Below are 20,368 nucleotides of genomic sequence, written 5' to 3'. Positions count from 1 at the left end.
TAGATACAAGTTGGCCTTTCTTGAGGTTAATCACACAAATGTGAATAATAATTGCATATTAAGCAAGATACATGTAACTGATTTTGAAATATTTAAGATTTTTATTTAAAAATCACTAATGTGATAATCATTTAACATCATTTAAAATAATTATGAATAATCATCAGTCTGTTCTCACAAAACTATCTTAATAATGATGTTTCAATTCACATTGTCACTGGTAGAGAAATTTAGTAGTTCTTAAAAATATTAAGGAGTGAAAGATGTATAAAATTTAGATGTCTCATGCTCTCCAAAATGTCTATTTTGTCTTTTTTGAGAATGTTCTGTGCTTTGCATGTTTTTTAATTTAGGCATTATTCATGGCAAGGCCATAATCATCATATTCAGTGGAATGTCAAAATGCAGTTTGTAATGGAAGAATTTAACATGTGCAGTGCAAAACCATTCCTAAACCTAGTCTTAAATCAGGGTACAAACATCTTGGCTTTAATCATCATACGCCAGCTATTCCATTTTCCTACTGCTGCAGAATGTTTTCTTTATCTTAGATGATATTGTTTATTTAAGCCTTCTTATCTCAGAGTTTTCAGCAATGATTCTGTAACTCTTCCTCTGATTACTTTCACTATTTATTCTGAGCTGAGAATTATTCTGTTTTACATCAAGAATATTTTGCCCTTATCACAACAACATATTTGTCCTAGAATGACTGTACCACTGTGATACTAATTTCCTGGTTTTACACAAAATAACATGTTTATAAAGGAAGTGAGCTTGTCAGTTTTCATAATATGATACCCAATCCAAAACATTTCATTATCAATGCAAGCAAAAGCAAAAAGGCCTTCTTGACCATTTTTACTTCAAGGTGACCTAACAATGTCATGCTGACTTTAGCCGTACATTACTGCACCTTGCAGCTATAAGCTTTTGTTATGTTGATAATTATGGACAGTAATAATATCCAGTAATTATCTGAGTCTTAAAACCTAACAACTAAGGCACACATGACAGTAAGGATAATGAAATTAATAGATTGCTTCTCCATATGGATTAAAGTTATGTACTTTATCAGTATGCTAGAACAAATATCATTATTTTTCAGTTTAAAAATAGAAAAACAACACTGACATATTGGTCTGTCAGCTCTAATATTTCTACACTTATAAGTGGTAAATTTATATATTTCTGCATTAATATACTAGCTGATGGATGGGTTAAAGAAGTGACCAGCCATGATGGGTAATTTTGAATGTTAAATCACTGATGCAAAGGAGTCCTGACAGTAATTAATAAGTGGCTACTCATCAAGGGAGTTCCTTCAGAGGGACAGTACCGAAGTTAAATTTTAATCATCAGAAATTGGTATTAGAAGGTGCATATAAACAGGTTCTGGAGAATTAAATTTTGCTTGATTGCCAATCTTGCAAATTTTGTAGATAAATTGGCAAATTATATAAAGTAAAGATGCTTGAAACAAAATTTTCAAGACTGGATAAAAAATTATACAAGCAAGAAAATAATGAAGGGAAAAAGGTATCTATAAAAAAATTTAAAGATTTGAAGGTCAGACATAAACATTTAGGCCTGTAACAACCAATTAACAAAAAATACATAAATTTTTAATTTACATTTATTTAGCTATGCAAGTAAGGGTTTATTATAGATGAACAAAATGTTTTGATACTTGCCCAGCTTCTGTGTGTTTGTGTTTGTATATGAGAGAGAAGGGGAGAGAGAGAAATAAAAAGAGAGATCATGAACTTCAGTTACAATAACAAGGTTATTATTTAATTATGATCATAGAACAACAAATTAAATGCTGCATTACAAATTGTATTGGTATTGGTGGGACTGCCATTATGAGTAGTTTTATTATAAAAATGCAGCCTCTTGGGGGCTCTCATCTTATATATTCTAATATCAAATTCAGTATGGCATTTCCCCCCAATTAGATACTGTAACATCGCCCTCTTATAAAGAGGGTTGGTTAATTGGGTTTTGGCTGCATTATCCAGAGGATGACCTCCCTTGATATTATAGCCTGGCAGAAGTGAAAGAAGAATGGAATTTCAACAGAGAACTGAGCGAGAATGCTGGGAAGAAACAAAACAATATGAGCCCCCTTTGACAAGAAAATAACATTTAATCAGGACAAATTAAAACGTTAATTCAAATTCAAGTTAGATTATATAAGTAGAATTTAACAGGTGTGTCCAATTTGGATTTAGTACATCATCATAACGAGAGGTGAAAGAGTGCAATATCTTCACCTTCATTCACTTTAACCATATATCAATGTCTCCAAGTCATCCTTCCAAAACTCTAGGTTCTGCCCCTTCATGGACTTCCTGGTCCTTTTATGCTGACCTTATCCTTCTTTCTTTCTTTCCTGTACTCCTGTCTTCAGACTGCCCCATCCTTCTCTCCAAAAGCTGCTCCTTAAAGGAGAAATTTACCCCATAATACTGTATACCTTCTTTAGACATGTATACAATTCACTTAATCGTTATTCAGAGCCTGTGGCTATCCACACATCATGTAAATTCTGACTTAGTATGGTATAACATTGACCTTGCTTCCCAGTGGCAAGTCTTAAATGACCACGTGAACGACTACTAAGTATTACTGTATTAATTTACATATGCTACTACATATTCGATTACTATTGCATGAAATTCAAAAGAAATGTAACTCACAGCATTCCTTAACTAAAAGATTATCCAAGCATTACAAAATCAGATATAATTAGGTAATTATCATTAACTCATGATGATCTGTATCGTCCTAACAACAAAGACAGTTATTTCATGTAACAATATGAAATCTTACACATATGAACATTTGGATCACATACAATCAATTCTACCAATGGACTAATAACTGTAAAATTAAAAGATAAATTGCATAACAATTCTATCATGAACACTGTCAATGAATTGAATAAATGATATACATAGTATAGAAACCTAGTCATAGCAAACACATTTGCATAAAACAAGCAGTCAAATAATAGAAGATTGCACAAAACTAAACTTGCCTACCTCGTCGCTGTATTTTTTTTCAGGACTTGCGCATCCTAACACTAAACATGCCTTTCCTTTTACACGATGACCCACTGGTCCATTTCTTGTTTCATGAGGAAAGCACTCATCTTTAGGCTTCCACGTAGTCAAGACAAAGTTTCCTGTTCTAGGAAGTTTCCAGACTAAAGAATTTACACTTGGGTCATCACTTTAGAGTCAGATTGCTCTAAAGTGTACACCCTATATTATTCTACCCAATTGTAGGCAAGAGTCCCTAATCTTTCCTAAAGATATAATTTCTTTCATGAGATTTAGACAGCTCAGAATCTGTGTACGACAGTCAGTGACAATTTTCCCTTTGAAAATATGATAAGTGGACATAGGTTCCTACCAAGCGGTTAGGTTGGTAGCTCAAATATTTACTTCTAAAGACCGTTTTAAGATACCTGGGTCAATTTCACTGGGTCAGAAATATTGTTCCTTTGAAGTTTACACTGACATGGGGGAGATGAACGACGAAAGTTCAAAGTGACCTTTCACAAAGACTTCTCTGGCTTAACTGTGATAAGACTTTAATTGCTAAATGCATTCAACTTTAAAATTTCTGTAATTCAAAATTCAACACTTCATAGATACTCATATGCTATACTAATAATGTCAAAGTCATGCCTGTTTAATACATCTCTTTTACAGTTTAAATAGAAGAAAAAAAGAATACTTTTTTCATGCTGGGATCAGCATAGCTCTATTCCACTACTCTTGGATCAACCCAGTATACACTCCTATGTGGGGATCAGTCTAGTATAGATTTAGTTCATATGGGATCAGCCCAGAATACACTAGTATGCTGGGATCAGCCTAGCACATAGTCTACTTAAGCTGGGATCAGCCCAGAATACACAGATATGATGGGATCAGCATAATACGGATTTTTACCTCTGCTGGGATCAGCTTAGCACAGTCTACAGAAGCGTGGATCAGCCCAAAACACACTAGAATGCTGGGAACAGCCTTAAGTACTGATTGGAAATCATTGTCTAAAATATATTCAGATTCTAGCCCATGCATAACCCCACAAAGAGAGCCAGATATTTTCAAATATTTTAATTAGGCATTGATGTTATTTTAGTTACGAGTTTGATGTTGTAGAATATTGGTCATAATGAATAGTGGCTTCTTTGATGGAAAGTGTGACAGAGAATGATGCATATACCCGTGTATCCTGTATTTTCTTACTATGCATGTATTAAATCTCTACACATACAATTCAGTATTTTTAGTTGTGCATAAATAGTGCAGTGTTTAATTATTTCTTACAAGCTTATCTTAGTTTTAATGTTATTTAGATGTAATGGTTCTACAATATTGACGTAGTGATTTAGCCTCACATGTTAATCTTATGATTACTTCAAAATTTCAGAGCTATTCAAATCAGCTGTCCTCCAATTTTGAATTCTATGATGCTGAATCTGGGATTGATCACTTCAGAATTCAAGTGTATCAGCAGTTTGATGGTTCAAAGCTTCAGATTTACCCAGGTATGTAAAATTCAATAGATTTTTTAAAAATATTGTCATTTATACCCTTAGATGTTGGGGTATAGAATAATTCTCATGTTCATGATCTGTCTGTCCATCTGTCTGGCACTCTTTAAAGCAGCAAGTTCAATGGTTTTTATGGACTGAAATTACCTTAGTAAATGTTACGGTCATCAATTCATATTTAGAAATAATTTTGCTTCACAGATCTTTTTTTAGAGTTGTTACCCATTTTGTCTTTTAGTAGTGAATGATGTGATCTTCTTGATGCACCTAGTACTGGAAGTTTTGATGGTATGCCATAAAGTTGGTAAATATTATAGTCATCACCTGAAAATGTGCATATTCATACATGTGAACCTCCCACTTGGAGAATTTTTCTCCAGAGTTTAGGGGATTTTGTCACTCACTGAAATCTCCTGCATATGCAAAATTACTAGTGAAAAAAAAATTCTCCATTTTTTCATATTCTGATTCCAGTGTAGTATATTTATGTTAATACTGCCTGTGATTACATGACTAAACTTGCTTAAGAAGAGCAAGACCCTGTAGTTGCTGATTTCACCCTTTGGTCCTGTTGGCATGGTCAGCTGGCTTCATTATTTTAAGTTTGTCAAGGTAGATTATACTATATGTGAGCAGAAATCATTCAGTAAGGATTAAAAATGTTAACTGATTATGGTTGAGTTACTATAAAGCCCAATCAGCATAAAATATAAGCAATCCTTTGAATCTCTCTGCAAGGTATGTTCTGCTTTAGAGCTTAAAGTTTTCAAAATGAGAAGTTTTGCATGTACAATTGAAAGTAATTTGGACAGGATTAAAGATGTTAATTGATTATGCATTGATTACTTAACCCTTTCAACACTACATACAGGGAAAGCGGTCCAGGAACAATAACTCCCACTCAACACTGTAGACCGGTATTCTGGTCTCACATCCCTATCTCATTTTGGCAATAAATTCTCTGATTGGTCAATGTCTGGGAATCCCCTATAGTAAATATTTAAATTGTACATTGATTCATTTGCATACTGTTTGGATACATTCATACTTTAAGGTAGGTTCTTTGCAAGAAGGTTTTTTTCTGATCTATAAATGGAAATCTTCAAAGTTGCTTAAGTACATCCAAATTGGTGGACTCATCTGATGATGAATCTGAATTATCTAGACACAAAATAATTGAAAATATCATCAATTTTGATCATGTAAAGCTAAATCTAGAAGAGATGGAATGTATACAACAAGAAAGGTGTGATGTTGTTGGCGATAGTGATGATGATGAGGAATTTGAAGGTTTTAAACTTGTCGATGTGTACAAGACATGTGAATTTTGTCAGTGGTCAAAATCTCCATTGGAACATAATATTCACACATTTTCTGAATGTGTAGGTCCAACATGAGTATTTGATGGATCAGGAACACCTCTTGATTTGGTTTGGATTTTTTTAACATAGCTTTAATAATTTTTTATTCATATTGCTATGATGTCTGCAGTGTGGCAGTTTATAGTAATGTCTAGCACCGGGGCATCATGTCACAGACATGTAGCATGATGTCCCACCCAGTCACATTATCCTGACACCAGGCCAACCAGTCCTAACACTAACCTCTTAATGCTGAGCACCAAGCAAGGCAGCTGTTAGTACCATTTTTGCAAGTCTTTGGTATGACTCGCCTGGGGATTGAACTCATGACCTCCTACATCCAAGGCGGATGCTCTAACCCTTAGGCCACTGGAGCAGTTGGAACACCTCTTGAATATTTTCAGCTATTTTATAGCAACTATGTGTTTTCAGAAATAGCAAGATTTACAAATACCAGCACACACCTAAGTGAGAGACTGACCCAAAGGTGTATGGATTGATGTCATGTTATCAGAAATAAAGGCATTTTATGGCCTGTTGATATTGACGGAAGTTATAAAATTTGACAGAGATGAACTGTATTGGTATAAAAATGAGAAATTCTGGCTTCTTGGATCAAATTTCAGAGAAATTATGTCACATGACGGGTTTGTCCAGGTAAAATGCTACCTGCATTTAAGAGATGATACCAGTCAAAATCTTCAAGTGACAAATTACACAAAATAAGATTCATATCAGACCACTGTCATTGGCAATTCAAGTCAGAATATGTTCTAAACAGAGAAATATCAGTGAATGAAGCCATGGTACCATTTTAAGGTAGACTTGGAATCAAACAATACATGAAAGACAAACCGGTCAAGTTTGGCATCAAGTTATGGGTGGTTGCAGATGCAGTGTCAGCATATTGCTACAATTTTGAGGTCTGCCTTGGGAAAAATGGAACTCTTGTGAAAGAAATCTAGGTTTGGCAGCCTGAGTAGTTATTGAACTAACAAGACCTTTGCAAATATAAGGCTATGTCAGCTACAGTGACCATTTTTACACCAGTCCTCATTTAGTAGATTACCTTTTTTGCATAAATACCTACCTTTGTGGCACAGTGCACACAAATCAAAAGGGATATCCAAAGGACTTAGTCTTATCAAATGCAGCAGCAAGACACCTAGCCAGAGGATCATCAGACTGGCTAATGTGTGGTCCATGACTTGCATCCTATTGGAAGGACAACAGAATTGTACACTACCTGTCATCTTTCCATGCACCTGTTGAACCTGATTTGACCACAGCATGGAGAAACAAAGATGGGACTGAGAACGTGCTTCCAGCAATACCAACTGTGCTTGTCTATGCACAGTACATGGGAGGAGTAGACAGGCTTAATCAGAATACAAGGACAAATCATTCCAAGAAGTCTATGCAGTGGTACCAAAAAGCAGAAGTGAAGTTGTGGGAGCAGTCATTGTACAATGCCTATGTTATTGAGAGAACTGTCATTGATCATAATCCTCCTAATAAAAGGAAATGTGACTTGATGTCATTTCGTCTTGATGTTGCCCATGCACTTATTGGAACATTCAGGTCCAAACACCCTTTCAAGCATCACAAAAGTGAAAGCAACAATGACAGTAGACTTGATGACAAAGGCCATTGGCCAACAAGTGCAGATTGTGCACTGTACGCAACAAGAAACATCACAACTATTTGGCAAGCCACCTATGTACATCAATGAGGGATAACCCTTACAAAAGGGCCAAAACAACAATGGCATGAGAGAAGTGTGATGTTCCCCTGTACTGCAATGCTTGCAGCACTTGCTTCCGTGACTATCACACAAATGTATACTTCTGGCAATGATATTTGTGTCTGCACAGGTGTGCATGTACATGTAAATGATGTGTTTACCAAAGAACTGCCTTGGGTTTTTGCTAAATTAATCTGGTTCATAGTTAAAACATGTGTTTTATTTCATATTTATTTCCATTGAAATGAACATAAAACCATGTATACTTCAGTTTTTAAATACCTGTAAAAATATTGTTAACACACTTTTGGATTGGCTTGAATTTTGAGATAACATTGCATTTATTCAAGCCATGGTTTGTAAGAACACCACAGTGGATCAAAAATAGATTATATTTTGCTCTTTAAGCATTTTATTCAACATTTTATAGAGAATACAGTGAAATTTACCTTTAACTTACCTTTGATTTACCTGTATAATCATCTGTGTGAGACTAAACTTGCTTATGAGGATATTTTCAGAAACCTGAATATGTCTTCTTTACAATGGTACCAAATAAGTATTCTTATCACAAGAAATGAAATTTATACAAGTCATTGAAAATATGTTGCCTACATTTATTAAGATCTTGAAAGTTATTTAGTGTTGAATGGTAGTCTTTCCCTTGTAGTTACTTAGTGGTGAAAGGGTTAAGAGCTCAAGTTTTTAAAGCTTGTTGAGATGGCAAAGCTTGATAATATCAAACACCTAATTCTATACAACTAAAATATCACAAAATCCAGTGATGGTTGGAAATGGGAATTTCACAGGTTGCAATAATATTCCAAGGGACATTCATATGCATTCTGCTTTTCCTGTTATGCTAATTTTAAAGTCTGTACAATGTATTGTATAATGTATGTGTTTCATGTGAAGAATCTTATTGACATTAAAACAACATGGACCCAGACAGTACCAATCATGATCAATTCCAGCAGGTAGTTAGCATTCTGAATCTACACACAAGCGGGAAACAATTAAAACTTTTTTGTGGAGTCAGCAGAGTTGTAGTAACATTGCCATATTAAAATGCAAACACTGAAAAGACATTTTCCATTCTGAAGACTCCAGAGAAAACCTGGGTCAAACAACAATACATAATCTGCTAAGTGTCAAATCATCACTGTTCAGGACTGCCCAAAATATAATCCAGGCAATGATCTAAGAAATGCTAAAAATGCTTGTGGTAATATAAAAATAGTGTGAAAGGAAACAAGTGTATGTGAAAAGACTACTTGTTGAGATATTGTGCATATTTTAATATTTTAAAAAAATGTAAATTTATTAAATAGTTGTAAATTTTGTACATTTGCTTGCTAAAAATTGGGTCAGTATAAATACTCCCTCTTTTGAGGTAAAAAGTCCTTACCAAATTTTGGAAATCTCTTGATCTGTTCTGACCTGAGGTGTCTTGTCTATGCATGTTAGTATATGCATATAGACAAATTACTGTTCTACCATAATTTTTTGTTAGGATATGCATATTGACAAATCATTGTTCTACCATAATGTTTGTTAGTATATGTGTATAGCCAAATTACTGTTCTACCATACTTTTTGTTATAATATGCATATTGACAAATTACTGTTCTTCCATAAAAAAAATTTAGTATATGCATATCAACAAATCAATGTTCTACCATACCTTTTGTTTCTATATATATATATACGAAATACTGTTCTACTATAATTTTTGTTAGGATATGCATATCAAAAAATTACTGTGCTACCATAATTTTTTATTCTTACTGTCAATTTTGTCTTAGTACTGTTGTCATTAATAGTCTCATAAATTTAGATAACTTGCAATGAAAGAGTAAATATTATGTTCATCACCTGAAGGTGCACATGGCAACAAATCACTTTGTTTCCACAGTTGTTGTCCAAATATTTTTTCCCCTTTTAAGCTTAATGCAGCATATAACATAATCTTGTTTGTGCTGCTTGCCTTGCATTTTATCATCTTGCATTTTTTTGTGCATTGCTGTGAAACTCTATACACATTATATTTATCATCTAAAGATGCACTTAGTGACAAATCCTTTTGCTCTCATTTGACTTAAAGCTGGATGCAGTTTATGACAGAATTTTCTGAAAACCAAGAGTTTTAAAACACTATTTTGTTTCCTTTGCTAGTTTCACTGTATTTATATTTTCTATGCAACCATCCAGCTATATATACATCCAGTCATTATTCCATTTGTCAATTTAAAGTTTTCATTAAAATGATTTGTCTTTATACCAGCTTGACATATCCTAATGAAAAATTATTTAAAACTTAGATATGTTCAAAGATTTTCATTCATTTCACCATGAAGAATGCACAATAAAGATTACATAATTTGTGAACTGACTAGACATATTAAACAGCTTAACACTCTTAAATGTTCCAATATATGAGTCATTTTACAGAAAAGATCAATACTAATATTTTCTACATTGTCAGGTACTGATGGAGACTGGTACAATATAAATACCACCACTCTGCACCAGTATACACAAACAGGTCTGACTCTTCACAGTAGGGCCAAGTACAGCATGAGAGTGGCAGCTGTAAATCATGCAGGCTTTGTGGCTGCATATGAAACAAGCGGTGTTCTCATTGATACAACAGCTCCTGAGGTAAAAATTAATAATAAAAATGAAAATAGTATTTAAAGATCATTTTCAATTTGCATACAATAATGTACAGGGAAGCTTTCTTAGATGAAAATTACTGGGCCATCTTGATGAACCAATGGCCCATTTGCATGTATTATCAGAAGAATGCAAAATCAAGAATAGCAGTGGGGTAATTTTAAAATTGTATGGACCATCAATTAATCAGATTGACCAGAAAGTTCTTCCTATTGCCATGCTCTGATCAAAACAAAATCATAATTCGATTGGTCATATAGCTGAACATGAATTTACTTTAACAATATCTTAGAGGGTTTTCTTTGATATTGATATCATCCTACCCAATGGATATGCCAGAATGTGTAATGAAAAATTTGACTATAAAGTCATAGATTGCAGGATTTGATCTTAGTGTGTTTAGAAAAATGAATTTCATTTAAATACATTACCTACATTACAGAAGTATCCAATACTTTGCAAATCAAACCCACCCAAGCTTTGAATATCATCAGCTACATCTTTTGGATTGTTTTAGCAGTAACAATACTAAAAAGGTCTTGTTTTGTGGGGCTAGAGGTCAGAGGTGAGTGGTATCCCCTTTAATATAGAAATTAGCATAAAAAGCCCATCAGTTACTACTTATGCTCATGCCTAGTTAGTATCCTCTCACAGGAGGTCTCATAAATACTCTCCATTTTGTGCTTTTCACCACTTGGAGTGATCCTTCATTGCTATCTCATCATTGGGATTTATGCTCTGATCTGCACTGTCACCACTGTTGTTGTAGGGTTTAATGCCATTTTTTAACACAAGATGGGCTATACATGGTGGCCAATATAACTGGTGGAGGAAGAACCCTGGAAAACCCTGGGATGAACCACTGACCCACAAGAAGCTACTGGCAGGTTTTCTCACGTACCCATGTTAGCTGAGCTTGAGACTCAAACCCATGCAAAGAGAGGTGAGATTGCAATGATTCAGAACAGTGAGTGATTTAGACCACTTGGCCACTCAGGGCCCCATCACCACTGTAGATGAACATTTTGCATTTCAAGTTTCTGCTTCATAAGTGGTAAGCTGATTGATGCAATCTGACTACTTGCCCTAATAGCAAATAGTACTTGTAGTTTATTTCAGTACTAAACCTTTTTTGAACTAATCCTAGTAAATGTTAATTTATTCTTTAATATAAGATCATTTCTGATGTTTTTGTGTGGCATTTATCTTAATTTATAGAATGCACTTCACTATAATGAGATTATCATGATTTCACCTGTGTATGTTATTATTTTGCCTTTATGAATTATGGGTAACAATGGGCAGGATTAAGCATGTGGTCTGTATGAAAATTCAGACCAACTAAAGATAATCACCCCACATGTTAACAGTGTTGTTCAGACCATAATTGTAATATTTTTTTTCTACTGGTTGGGAGATCAATTTGGCAACACTTAAGGCCAAAGAGTTATCTTGGCTAGCAAGAGAGCTAATAAGCCCTATTAGAATGATGTGGACACTATCACTATTGCTGTCACTGCTGTCTTAACCACTAACTTTCTTAGGTCTTTGTCACTCAAAGCAAAAAGATCACGAGTTCCTAAAAAAATGAAGCAATCTTAAGAAGATGAAGCAATCTTCAGAACCTTCTACTTATCATTGCCTCTGCCACCATCCAGAGACCCAGAGTCAGAACATAACAGCAGTGAAGAGACTACAGGACCAAGATGCTATATTGGGCCACCTGGACCAGCCCTGTACAACCCATCAGTGCATGTAAAGCCTAATACTGGCTATGATGTTCCTTGATAGCTGGTACCAGAACATAGCACCTGATATCAGCCAATATGAGACCTCATCTGTTCTAGAACCGGTCAAGTCTTGACCTATGCCCTCTACCACCAGGACTAGGTATTATGTTCTGTTTCTTTCACATTCCCAGTTCCAGATTCAAGAAGCAATCAACAGCATCAAGCCATGCCATTTGCAGTCCTGGTTTTGCCATGGATGCCCAGAACAACTGGCACCAGCTTTAGTGAACAAGTCACCTTCAACGTCCAGTGCCGTACCTATCAAAATATTACAGACCAGTAACAGACAAGTCCTTGACCAATCCAATACTGACTAAAGCTATCATCCCAAACAGGACTAAAGCTATCATCCCAAACAGCTGTTACCTTTCTTTGACATCTGGCAGCACTCAAAGTGAACACCTGCAAAGCAATGTGTCCCAATACAATTGGACTCCCCACTTCATTAATTATTCCCAGCTACCTGTTTTGCCAGCATTGTTGTTGCTGGCTTTACAGGAGGCTAGTTTGTCACCCTACATCTCTGATCTTGAAGACATTGCTTGCAAGCATCATCTTTTCTCATTGATCTGATGGTGTCCAGGGAAGACAGCCTTCCATATAGAAGAAGTCTTCTGCTTCTGCCTCCAGAGTTTTGTCAATCTGCTATAGCTCTGCATTTGGCCTCAGAATTCCCACATCCATTGATGTCATAACCAAGAAAGACCATCCTTCATTCAAATGATTCTGAAGGCTGTAGCAAAGGTTAGTCAAGTAAAGATTCTGCTTTACTGAAGTATTTTAGTAAGTGAAATGTTATAAATCAGTACAGACCTCATTGGACAGACACAGTGTTGGTTGGGAGCATGGATGACAAAATAATATTCTTTCATTATGGGAAAACACAACAAGTCAGTACTGGGAGACACCAGTTCTCTGTCTAAAATGGACCAGAAATATCAGTGATTCAGACAAAAAGATTTCGTCCAAGTCAATAAAATTTGGTTACACTTTTTCATTATATAACTGACTGATGAAAAATAAAACATACAAAATTGTTCATTTTATATCGTCAAGAAAGCTCATCAGGTTTTGGTTGTAAGAGCACAGGCTATATAAAAAAAATCATCATGGGCAATTACTTTTTGAGTGAAGCTGGTAGGTTCAATCTGATAATATGCTTAACTCTAAGCATTTTGTGGAGATACCTTAATAGGTATCTCCACATAAGTCACAGAATTCGTGTTGAGATGTTGTAAGATCAAATGATTTTTATGGCTATATTGAGTCTCAGCTGCTTGAAAAGCTTGGAATGTTTTCCGAGTGAAACAAGTTAATATTCACACAAAAAACGGCATGAACACTCACATACTGATATTCAACTGTGCCATTTTGCCAGCATTGATCAAAGGTGAGTTCTTAAATATCCCAGTAGACCTTTTCATCCCAAATCTCTTACAGTGCTTTAACTGCCAGTATCATGGTCACCATGTTGATGACTGCATGAGGAAACCAGTCTGCCTCATATGTGGGCAGGAGGGCCACTGAATCTTTATGCAAAATTAATATCTTATTTGCAACATTGCTATGGTGATTCTCCAGAGACTGCCTTACATGAAAACATGATTATAAAATGAATATTCACTATTAAATGTCACTTTTACCCCCTCACCTCTAGCCCTCCCTTATTTTTCTTATTGTCCAGTGTGGATGGCATCCCCTTCTTAATTTTGAGGTTTCTAGATAACTCATGCCCTCACTTTTAGTGTAGTCTATGTTATTGGACCCACTTGTGTGATAGTTAACAAGTACTTTATATATATATATATATATATATATATATATATATATATATATATATATATATATTTGTGTACATTTTTTTCCTCATATTTCAGTTCCTTTGGCTATATATTGGAGTGATGTCAGGGCAAAAAGAGGAAAAACTCCATGGTCATGTCTGGCAGTCAGACCATGCTGGTATCAAGTGTACCTTCCTTGTTGTTGATCCAGAATCTGGTATTACAGGCCTGATGGTCGCTGTGGGAACCAAGGGTATAAAACTGACTTCTTCACACCATAAATTATAAATAAATACATTTGGGAATATAGTCAGATCACTTGTGTGGAATACAAAATAAATACAACAGATAATACACATTTTTGTAATATCCTAATGAAGATAAGTAGCACCTACAGCTCTATTAAGATGCATTTTAAAATTACACAAGTGCATCAAACATTGCAGTTTTTATTCCAGACATTATGATTCTGTACCACTATTACAAGTATTCAAATAAAAAAACTTAGCTTTTAAGTGAAGCTTTCAAAACTTGTTTGAAATAATTAAATATTTTATGTGAGCTACCATCTAGTTTCATATCTTTGTTTTCAAAATAATCGAAAGCCTTGCCAGCCAATTTATCCTCAAGCACTAAGAAGGCTTTCTGAAGTTCAAACTTTACAGGAATAAAAACTTTAAACTTGTTTTGCAGATTTCAGATTTTTATGTTATTTTAAAATTAAAAAACTTTAGAATTGTCTGATAAATTAAAAATTGATGGTTGTGGTGGGGGATGGTTATAAGCTGCTTCAGAATTTTGCATTAATGTTGCTCTTATTCTGGACTTTGCTTGTTTTGTCTGCTATGTTAATTTAAAAAATACTTTGTCCTTTCTTCATTGAACAGAGAATTCAACTGATATTCTTGACTGGCAAGATATCGAAGCTGATGCAAGGAATGTTTACATTGACAACCTGGTGCTCCAGAACACAATGTTTGAGAATAATAACTTTGATAATGATCCTATCAGTAATGTCTACTATGTTACTATCAGGGCCAGAAATGGTGCTGACCTTTTGAGTGATCCTGTGGTGTCAACACCCATTGTTGTTATACCTGAAGATGTGGCAGGTGAGGAAACAAATAGCCAAAGTTTTGGTAACATTTTTGTTACACATATGGACAGACATATTAGTACAACCACAACCTTGTCCATGTATAGGTGAAGATTTGCTTTAACATTACAAATTTGTTTATTATGCAACATTTCCTCATTAATTAAGTCCAGATAACTCACACAACCAGCTTTATATATCTGTTGTGCAGCAAGTTTCCTGAAATACTGCCATCACTGGATTACTTAAAGGAAAATAGTTGCTGTACAAAACAAAAGTCTCACTTAATTCTTTCTTTCTTTTGGAGGGAGGAGGGTAATAGGCTTCACATGAAAAACTTTAACCTGTGAGGATGGTTCTAGCACTGACCTCTGCATGACAATGCCTCATTTTTCTCTGTAACAAAAGCTCACACACACACACATACAAACATACATACATATATATATATATATATATATATATATATATATATATATATAAGAAATTCACCAGACATTTTTTCAGAAAGTTTAATATGGAAGCCATATATTTATGAAATTTAATATAAAAAACATTAATATACACTGTACATAATTATTAATTATTAAATCTACCAGAAATTGTCATTTTTGGTTCTGGTTTAGCTGCTGCTTTGGGATTGGTATTATCCTTTCATGATTCACTTGTTTCCACTCAAACTAATTATTTTATAAAAAATAAAATTTTCTTTGAAACAATGTGCTATATATTATATTCAAAATACTTTACACAAGAAATAATTATTAATTGACAGCAGAGTTACTACTTCAAAAATACATAACATTTAATTGACTGACATTTCCATCAAAGACAGCTGAGTAGTTTTATTTGATCCAGCCTTTATAAAATCTTAGATGATTATAATAAAATGTTGTTGTTACTCACTCTGTTTCCAAATTCTGACCTAAGTTTCACATATTTTCTTAAAAACTTTGATGTTCAGATACTTCAGATCACTATATAGTTAAAAACTCTGGCATGAGAGCCTGATGCATAAATACTGACCCTGAGGCAGTTGTCTAATTATAGAGTTTTTGATAAGTGCAGAAGATGATCTTTCAAACTTATTTTGTCTTGTGGCAGGTGACAATAGAGTGTTTAGAAAACTGTGAAAACATACTAACCAAACCAGCTTGGTAAATGACACCTAGTGGTGTTCTTATGGTGCTTTTGCTCTTTAGAACCCTAACCAGTCAACACAACTTCTATTCCCCAGTAATTTGGCAAGCAAGCCACATACAATGTGCAACCAGTTGATGCTTAAGCATTCACAAAAGTGAAGATTGTTTTGCTTGACTTTTATTGTCTGTAAATCCACAACTGCATAGTTTCGTTTTTGTGCTCAGAGCTGACTGTGATGTTCCATTTCCACCAGCACAGTCTCAAATGCAGCTATGCTTAATATGTTATCCTTGATTGTCACCAAATACAGTTTTCTGATTGTGTCATGACTGCTCAATAATGTAGTTGTATAAAATTAATTAGCTTGCACCACCAACAATAATTCCACTTGGTGCATATACAGTGGTTAATGTGGTTGTGGTTCCAACCAAAATGAACAGCTGCTGCTGCTGCAGCAAGACCACAAATTGCTCTTCAACAAAATTCAAATTTGTGTTTTGTGATTAATCTGGCTCTCTTGTGATTAAATCTCATAGCTACTTTCTGCTGCAATTATTTTTTACATCGTTAACATTGCAGGTTTATTATAGTTCTTATATTAACCCTTTACCTCATAAAGCATAGTTACAAAGTGCACCGCGCTATAAATCGAACATCTGTTACCTATTTGACCCCATACACATTGGCCTGCCTGTGAACTGTTAAGCAATGTAGTGTATGTTACGTTTAACAGCAATTTTAACCATTTTACATATTATTTACACATCTATTATATGTGGAAAAATTTAAGAGTAAAGTCCAATTGTTATAGCTGTGTAATTAATTTTCATGGAAGAATTTTTTATGTGCTTTAAACTCTTAAGAGAATTCATTCACCATCATGTTAGTGAGGCCGTGTGACCAACCGTAGCTGCCATTTCTCATACTCGAAATTTACAAGTTTTTCATCTGCGTCTACATCACTAAGTTATCTGAATTTGATAATTTATAAAAACTAATTGCTGCCTACATCAATATCAGAGCCTTTACCTAAGTTATTGAATCTTTCATAGTTGTGATTCTAATCGTGAAAACTTTGTAAGTACTGAATGAAATCCGTGACTGCCATTTTGGAGAGTGGAGATTATGACCGAGTTACTTTAAATAGCAGATTTTGACCAATGCATAAACAGTGACCACATGATCTGACGTAATTGTCATTCGCAGAAATGAATGTAGTATCTAATAAGGGGATTTTCCCCAAAGGTGGTGCTATGAAAACCGGCTCAAAATGGCTGATGTTTACAGCAGGCATCAAAAGGCACTTCCATGCAAATGGAGTACAGGCATACAAAGACGCTTGCATGAGGTAAAGGGTTAATAATACAGTTGCATAGTACAGTTATATAAACACTGGCAAGACCTGTCTGACTTATCAACTCCAGGTGCATCTTGCATGTGCACTTCTAACCAGTTACCCTTTTTTACTGGCACAACTGTCATACATTCCTAGAAAATACCTGATAGTGAAATAATTAAATTTCCAGTCATTGTATGTTCTGGTGGCTGAGTATATCATTAGATGATGTCTGAAACAATCATTCTTATTGTCATACAAAAACTTAGATTGACAAGTGTATCCTTGTTGAATATCAGTTGACCAGGTTTTTCCTTTGCTGCTGGCCAAGTCAGTGTTGCTTTAACATAATGGTGAAAGTAAAACCGAGGTGGATGCAGCTGTGAATTCCACTTCATCATTGTAGACAATTTCTGAGCATTTCACACCTGGTGCTGCAGCCAGTGATTGAGCATTTTCACATGCTAATGTAGTCATTCCAAGATGACCTCAAGTTGGTATAGGGTAATCCCAATGCTGAATTTCTATTTGGTGCTTAACAAGATTATATTTCAATGTATACAAGATTTCGGTAATGTTATAGTTGTCAAGCAATTATTGGTCTACAAGTGGACAAAATTATCATCAATGTTAGTATCCACTGTCAGTTGCTCAAACACCCCATTGGTAAATTCTGCAATCTGATCACCATGGTCAGAATTCATCACGTATATCAGTATAATCTTTAGTAGTTGCATGAATAAATGTGAAATAGTTCAAACAGAATTTCATCTTTAGTTATCAATAATATTGATGTTGTATATATGAAAGATTTTGGAAAACCTGTGCCAGGTTTGTTACATAATATTAATCATGGACCAGGCTTATTATTTATAAATGATGGTAGTTGACTCCATCCACTATAATAACCAGATATGTTAAATAAATATGATCGAGACTCATGTGCCATTAATATGTGAGATTAGGTTTATCAAACCATTTATGTTATTTATGTTATCAATATAATTCAGTTGTTTCCTCTTCTTTACTGGTCAACAGTCTATGGTATATTGTAAATGAACTTATTACATATGGTGGTTCAGACACATGAGTGATTTCTTGGTGTACAACATGTTGTCTTTGATGCAATATTAGTTGTATCAACATAGTTTTTGATAAATGCAACCAACACACCAGAGTCTCTTATTCTGCCATTTTTAGTGAGCTCAACCAGGATTTTTGCCACAGCATCTTCTAATTTTATAATAATATCTTGAATGTCAATATTAGAAATTGTAAGTTTAGCAGTTTGATCTTCAAAAATCAGAAGCCCTCCTGGATCAATGCCAACAGCAACAAAAAGATGACCATTTTTGTCCATCCAACTATGTTGAAACTGGTATAGTTGAATGAAACAGTAGTTGTTTATCATGTGTGGTTAAATCATTAACAACTTCACTGTGTGGTGCAAGTCCATACGAGTCAAAATACAAATGTTGAGGCATCACCACATATGAAACCCAATGAGTGCCAGGTCCTGTTGTCAGATATAGGTTGACAATACCGGTTTCACATGTGCATGGCACCATCAATGCAATTGTTGGGTATTAAATACATGCAAGCAACATCTGCATGGATATTTCTTAACCTCATGCTTGCTGTTGCGATTAAGCAACCATGCAAGATTCTTTATCCATAGATAGTGCAATATGAATCTTAAATAAAAATTCAATCTGGAGCAGACATGTTGCCCATGTGGGAAGAGTACAATTGGATAAAATCTATTATCATAAGTAAACACATTAACAGTGATAACAGGGTTAAGTGTTTCAGATTTATTCGGTGTCACCTTAAGGCTGCATGGGAAATTCAATATTTCCAAAAATTAGGTTCACCCAGGTGCTGTTGGTATTTTCAAGACAGGACTTGGCTGATCATTGGCTGCATAAAATACCGATAAAATTGACCATTCAAAATAACTTTGTCAACATTTTTAATGTTTATTACTGACCTTGGCGGAACCCACACTGGCATTGTTTTATAACTGGATCCACGAAATGGTTGATATGGAGAAATATGTATGTCAACTTGGGCACATCATTCAAGAGTTCATACTGAACCTGTATTGGTGTATTTTTCAAAACATGTCAAGAATCTTTTCAATGCCTTTGTCAAATTCATCTTTGATGGCATTGGTGTTGTTTTGGTTTAGGATTTTGTGAGCACCACTGGGAATCCCCGATGTAGGTATTTTAGATCCATCCTTGTCACAACTTAGCAGCATAACCAGATGTGCATTAAGGACAATATCTATTTTAACTCCAGAGTGGTCAGAGTTTTGAAACACCATTGTGATTCCAGGAATCTTATTTGTTAATAGTTGTTGAGCATTTTTGCCTGGTTTGTATGTTGGTTGGATTATTGCCATGTGATTTTCTAACTCGTCACTACACATATGAAATTTTAATGCAGGTACTTGTGATTAGTGTTCTTAGTCACAAACATTCTCAGCAGCTTCAGTAGAAATAGCAAATGCAATACATTTTTGTTCATCAGTATTATTGCTCAAGGTCATCTAATTTCTCAAATATGTTAGCTTTTCTTGTACCTCCTGGTATTTGTATATTACACTCACATGCATTTTGTTTTAGTTTTTGTTACTGCAACTGGTGGTGGATTTAGTGTAAGGGTCCCAATGATTCAAGTGTATTAGTAAGCACAGATAGTAATTGTAGGCCAACTGGATATTTCTAACACATTCACTCAAAATATTTCAGTCATTTTTCAGTATTAGCAAAGCTGTTCTAACCTGGTGCAGATTAAATCAAAATAACTTATCTCTTTTTAAAATTAAGGCACATAAGATCAATCATTTTTATAAAAGCTGCA

General features: G+C 34.6%; 1 protein-coding gene across 1 annotated transcript in view; it reads left to right on the top strand.

Moving 5' to 3' along the window:
- The window catches only part of LOC149805047 (uncharacterized), a 357,351-nt gene that overhangs the window by 179,325 nt on the left and 157,658 nt on the right, over nucleotides 1–20,368 (top strand). The window contains exons 48-51 of the mRNA XM_089946893.1: nucleotides 4,450–4,567; nucleotides 10,164–10,339; nucleotides 14,022–14,178; nucleotides 14,813–15,037. Coding sequence (XP_089803019.1) covers nucleotides 4,450–4,567; nucleotides 10,164–10,339; nucleotides 14,022–14,178; nucleotides 14,813–15,037 — 676 coding nt within the window. The remainder of the gene's footprint in view (nucleotides 1–4,449; nucleotides 4,568–10,163; nucleotides 10,340–14,021; nucleotides 14,179–14,812; nucleotides 15,038–20,368) is intronic.

The sequence above is a fragment of the Sinohyriopsis cumingii genome, chromosome 2 (assembly GCF_028554795.1).
Source record: "Sinohyriopsis cumingii isolate HCF-2022 chromosome 2, ASM2855479v2, whole genome shotgun sequence".
Lineage (NCBI taxonomy): Eukaryota > Metazoa > Mollusca > Bivalvia > Unionida > Unionidae > Sinohyriopsis > Sinohyriopsis cumingii.
Note: the sequence above shows the minus strand (reverse complement) of the source record. Positions and strands in the feature narration are given on the sequence as shown.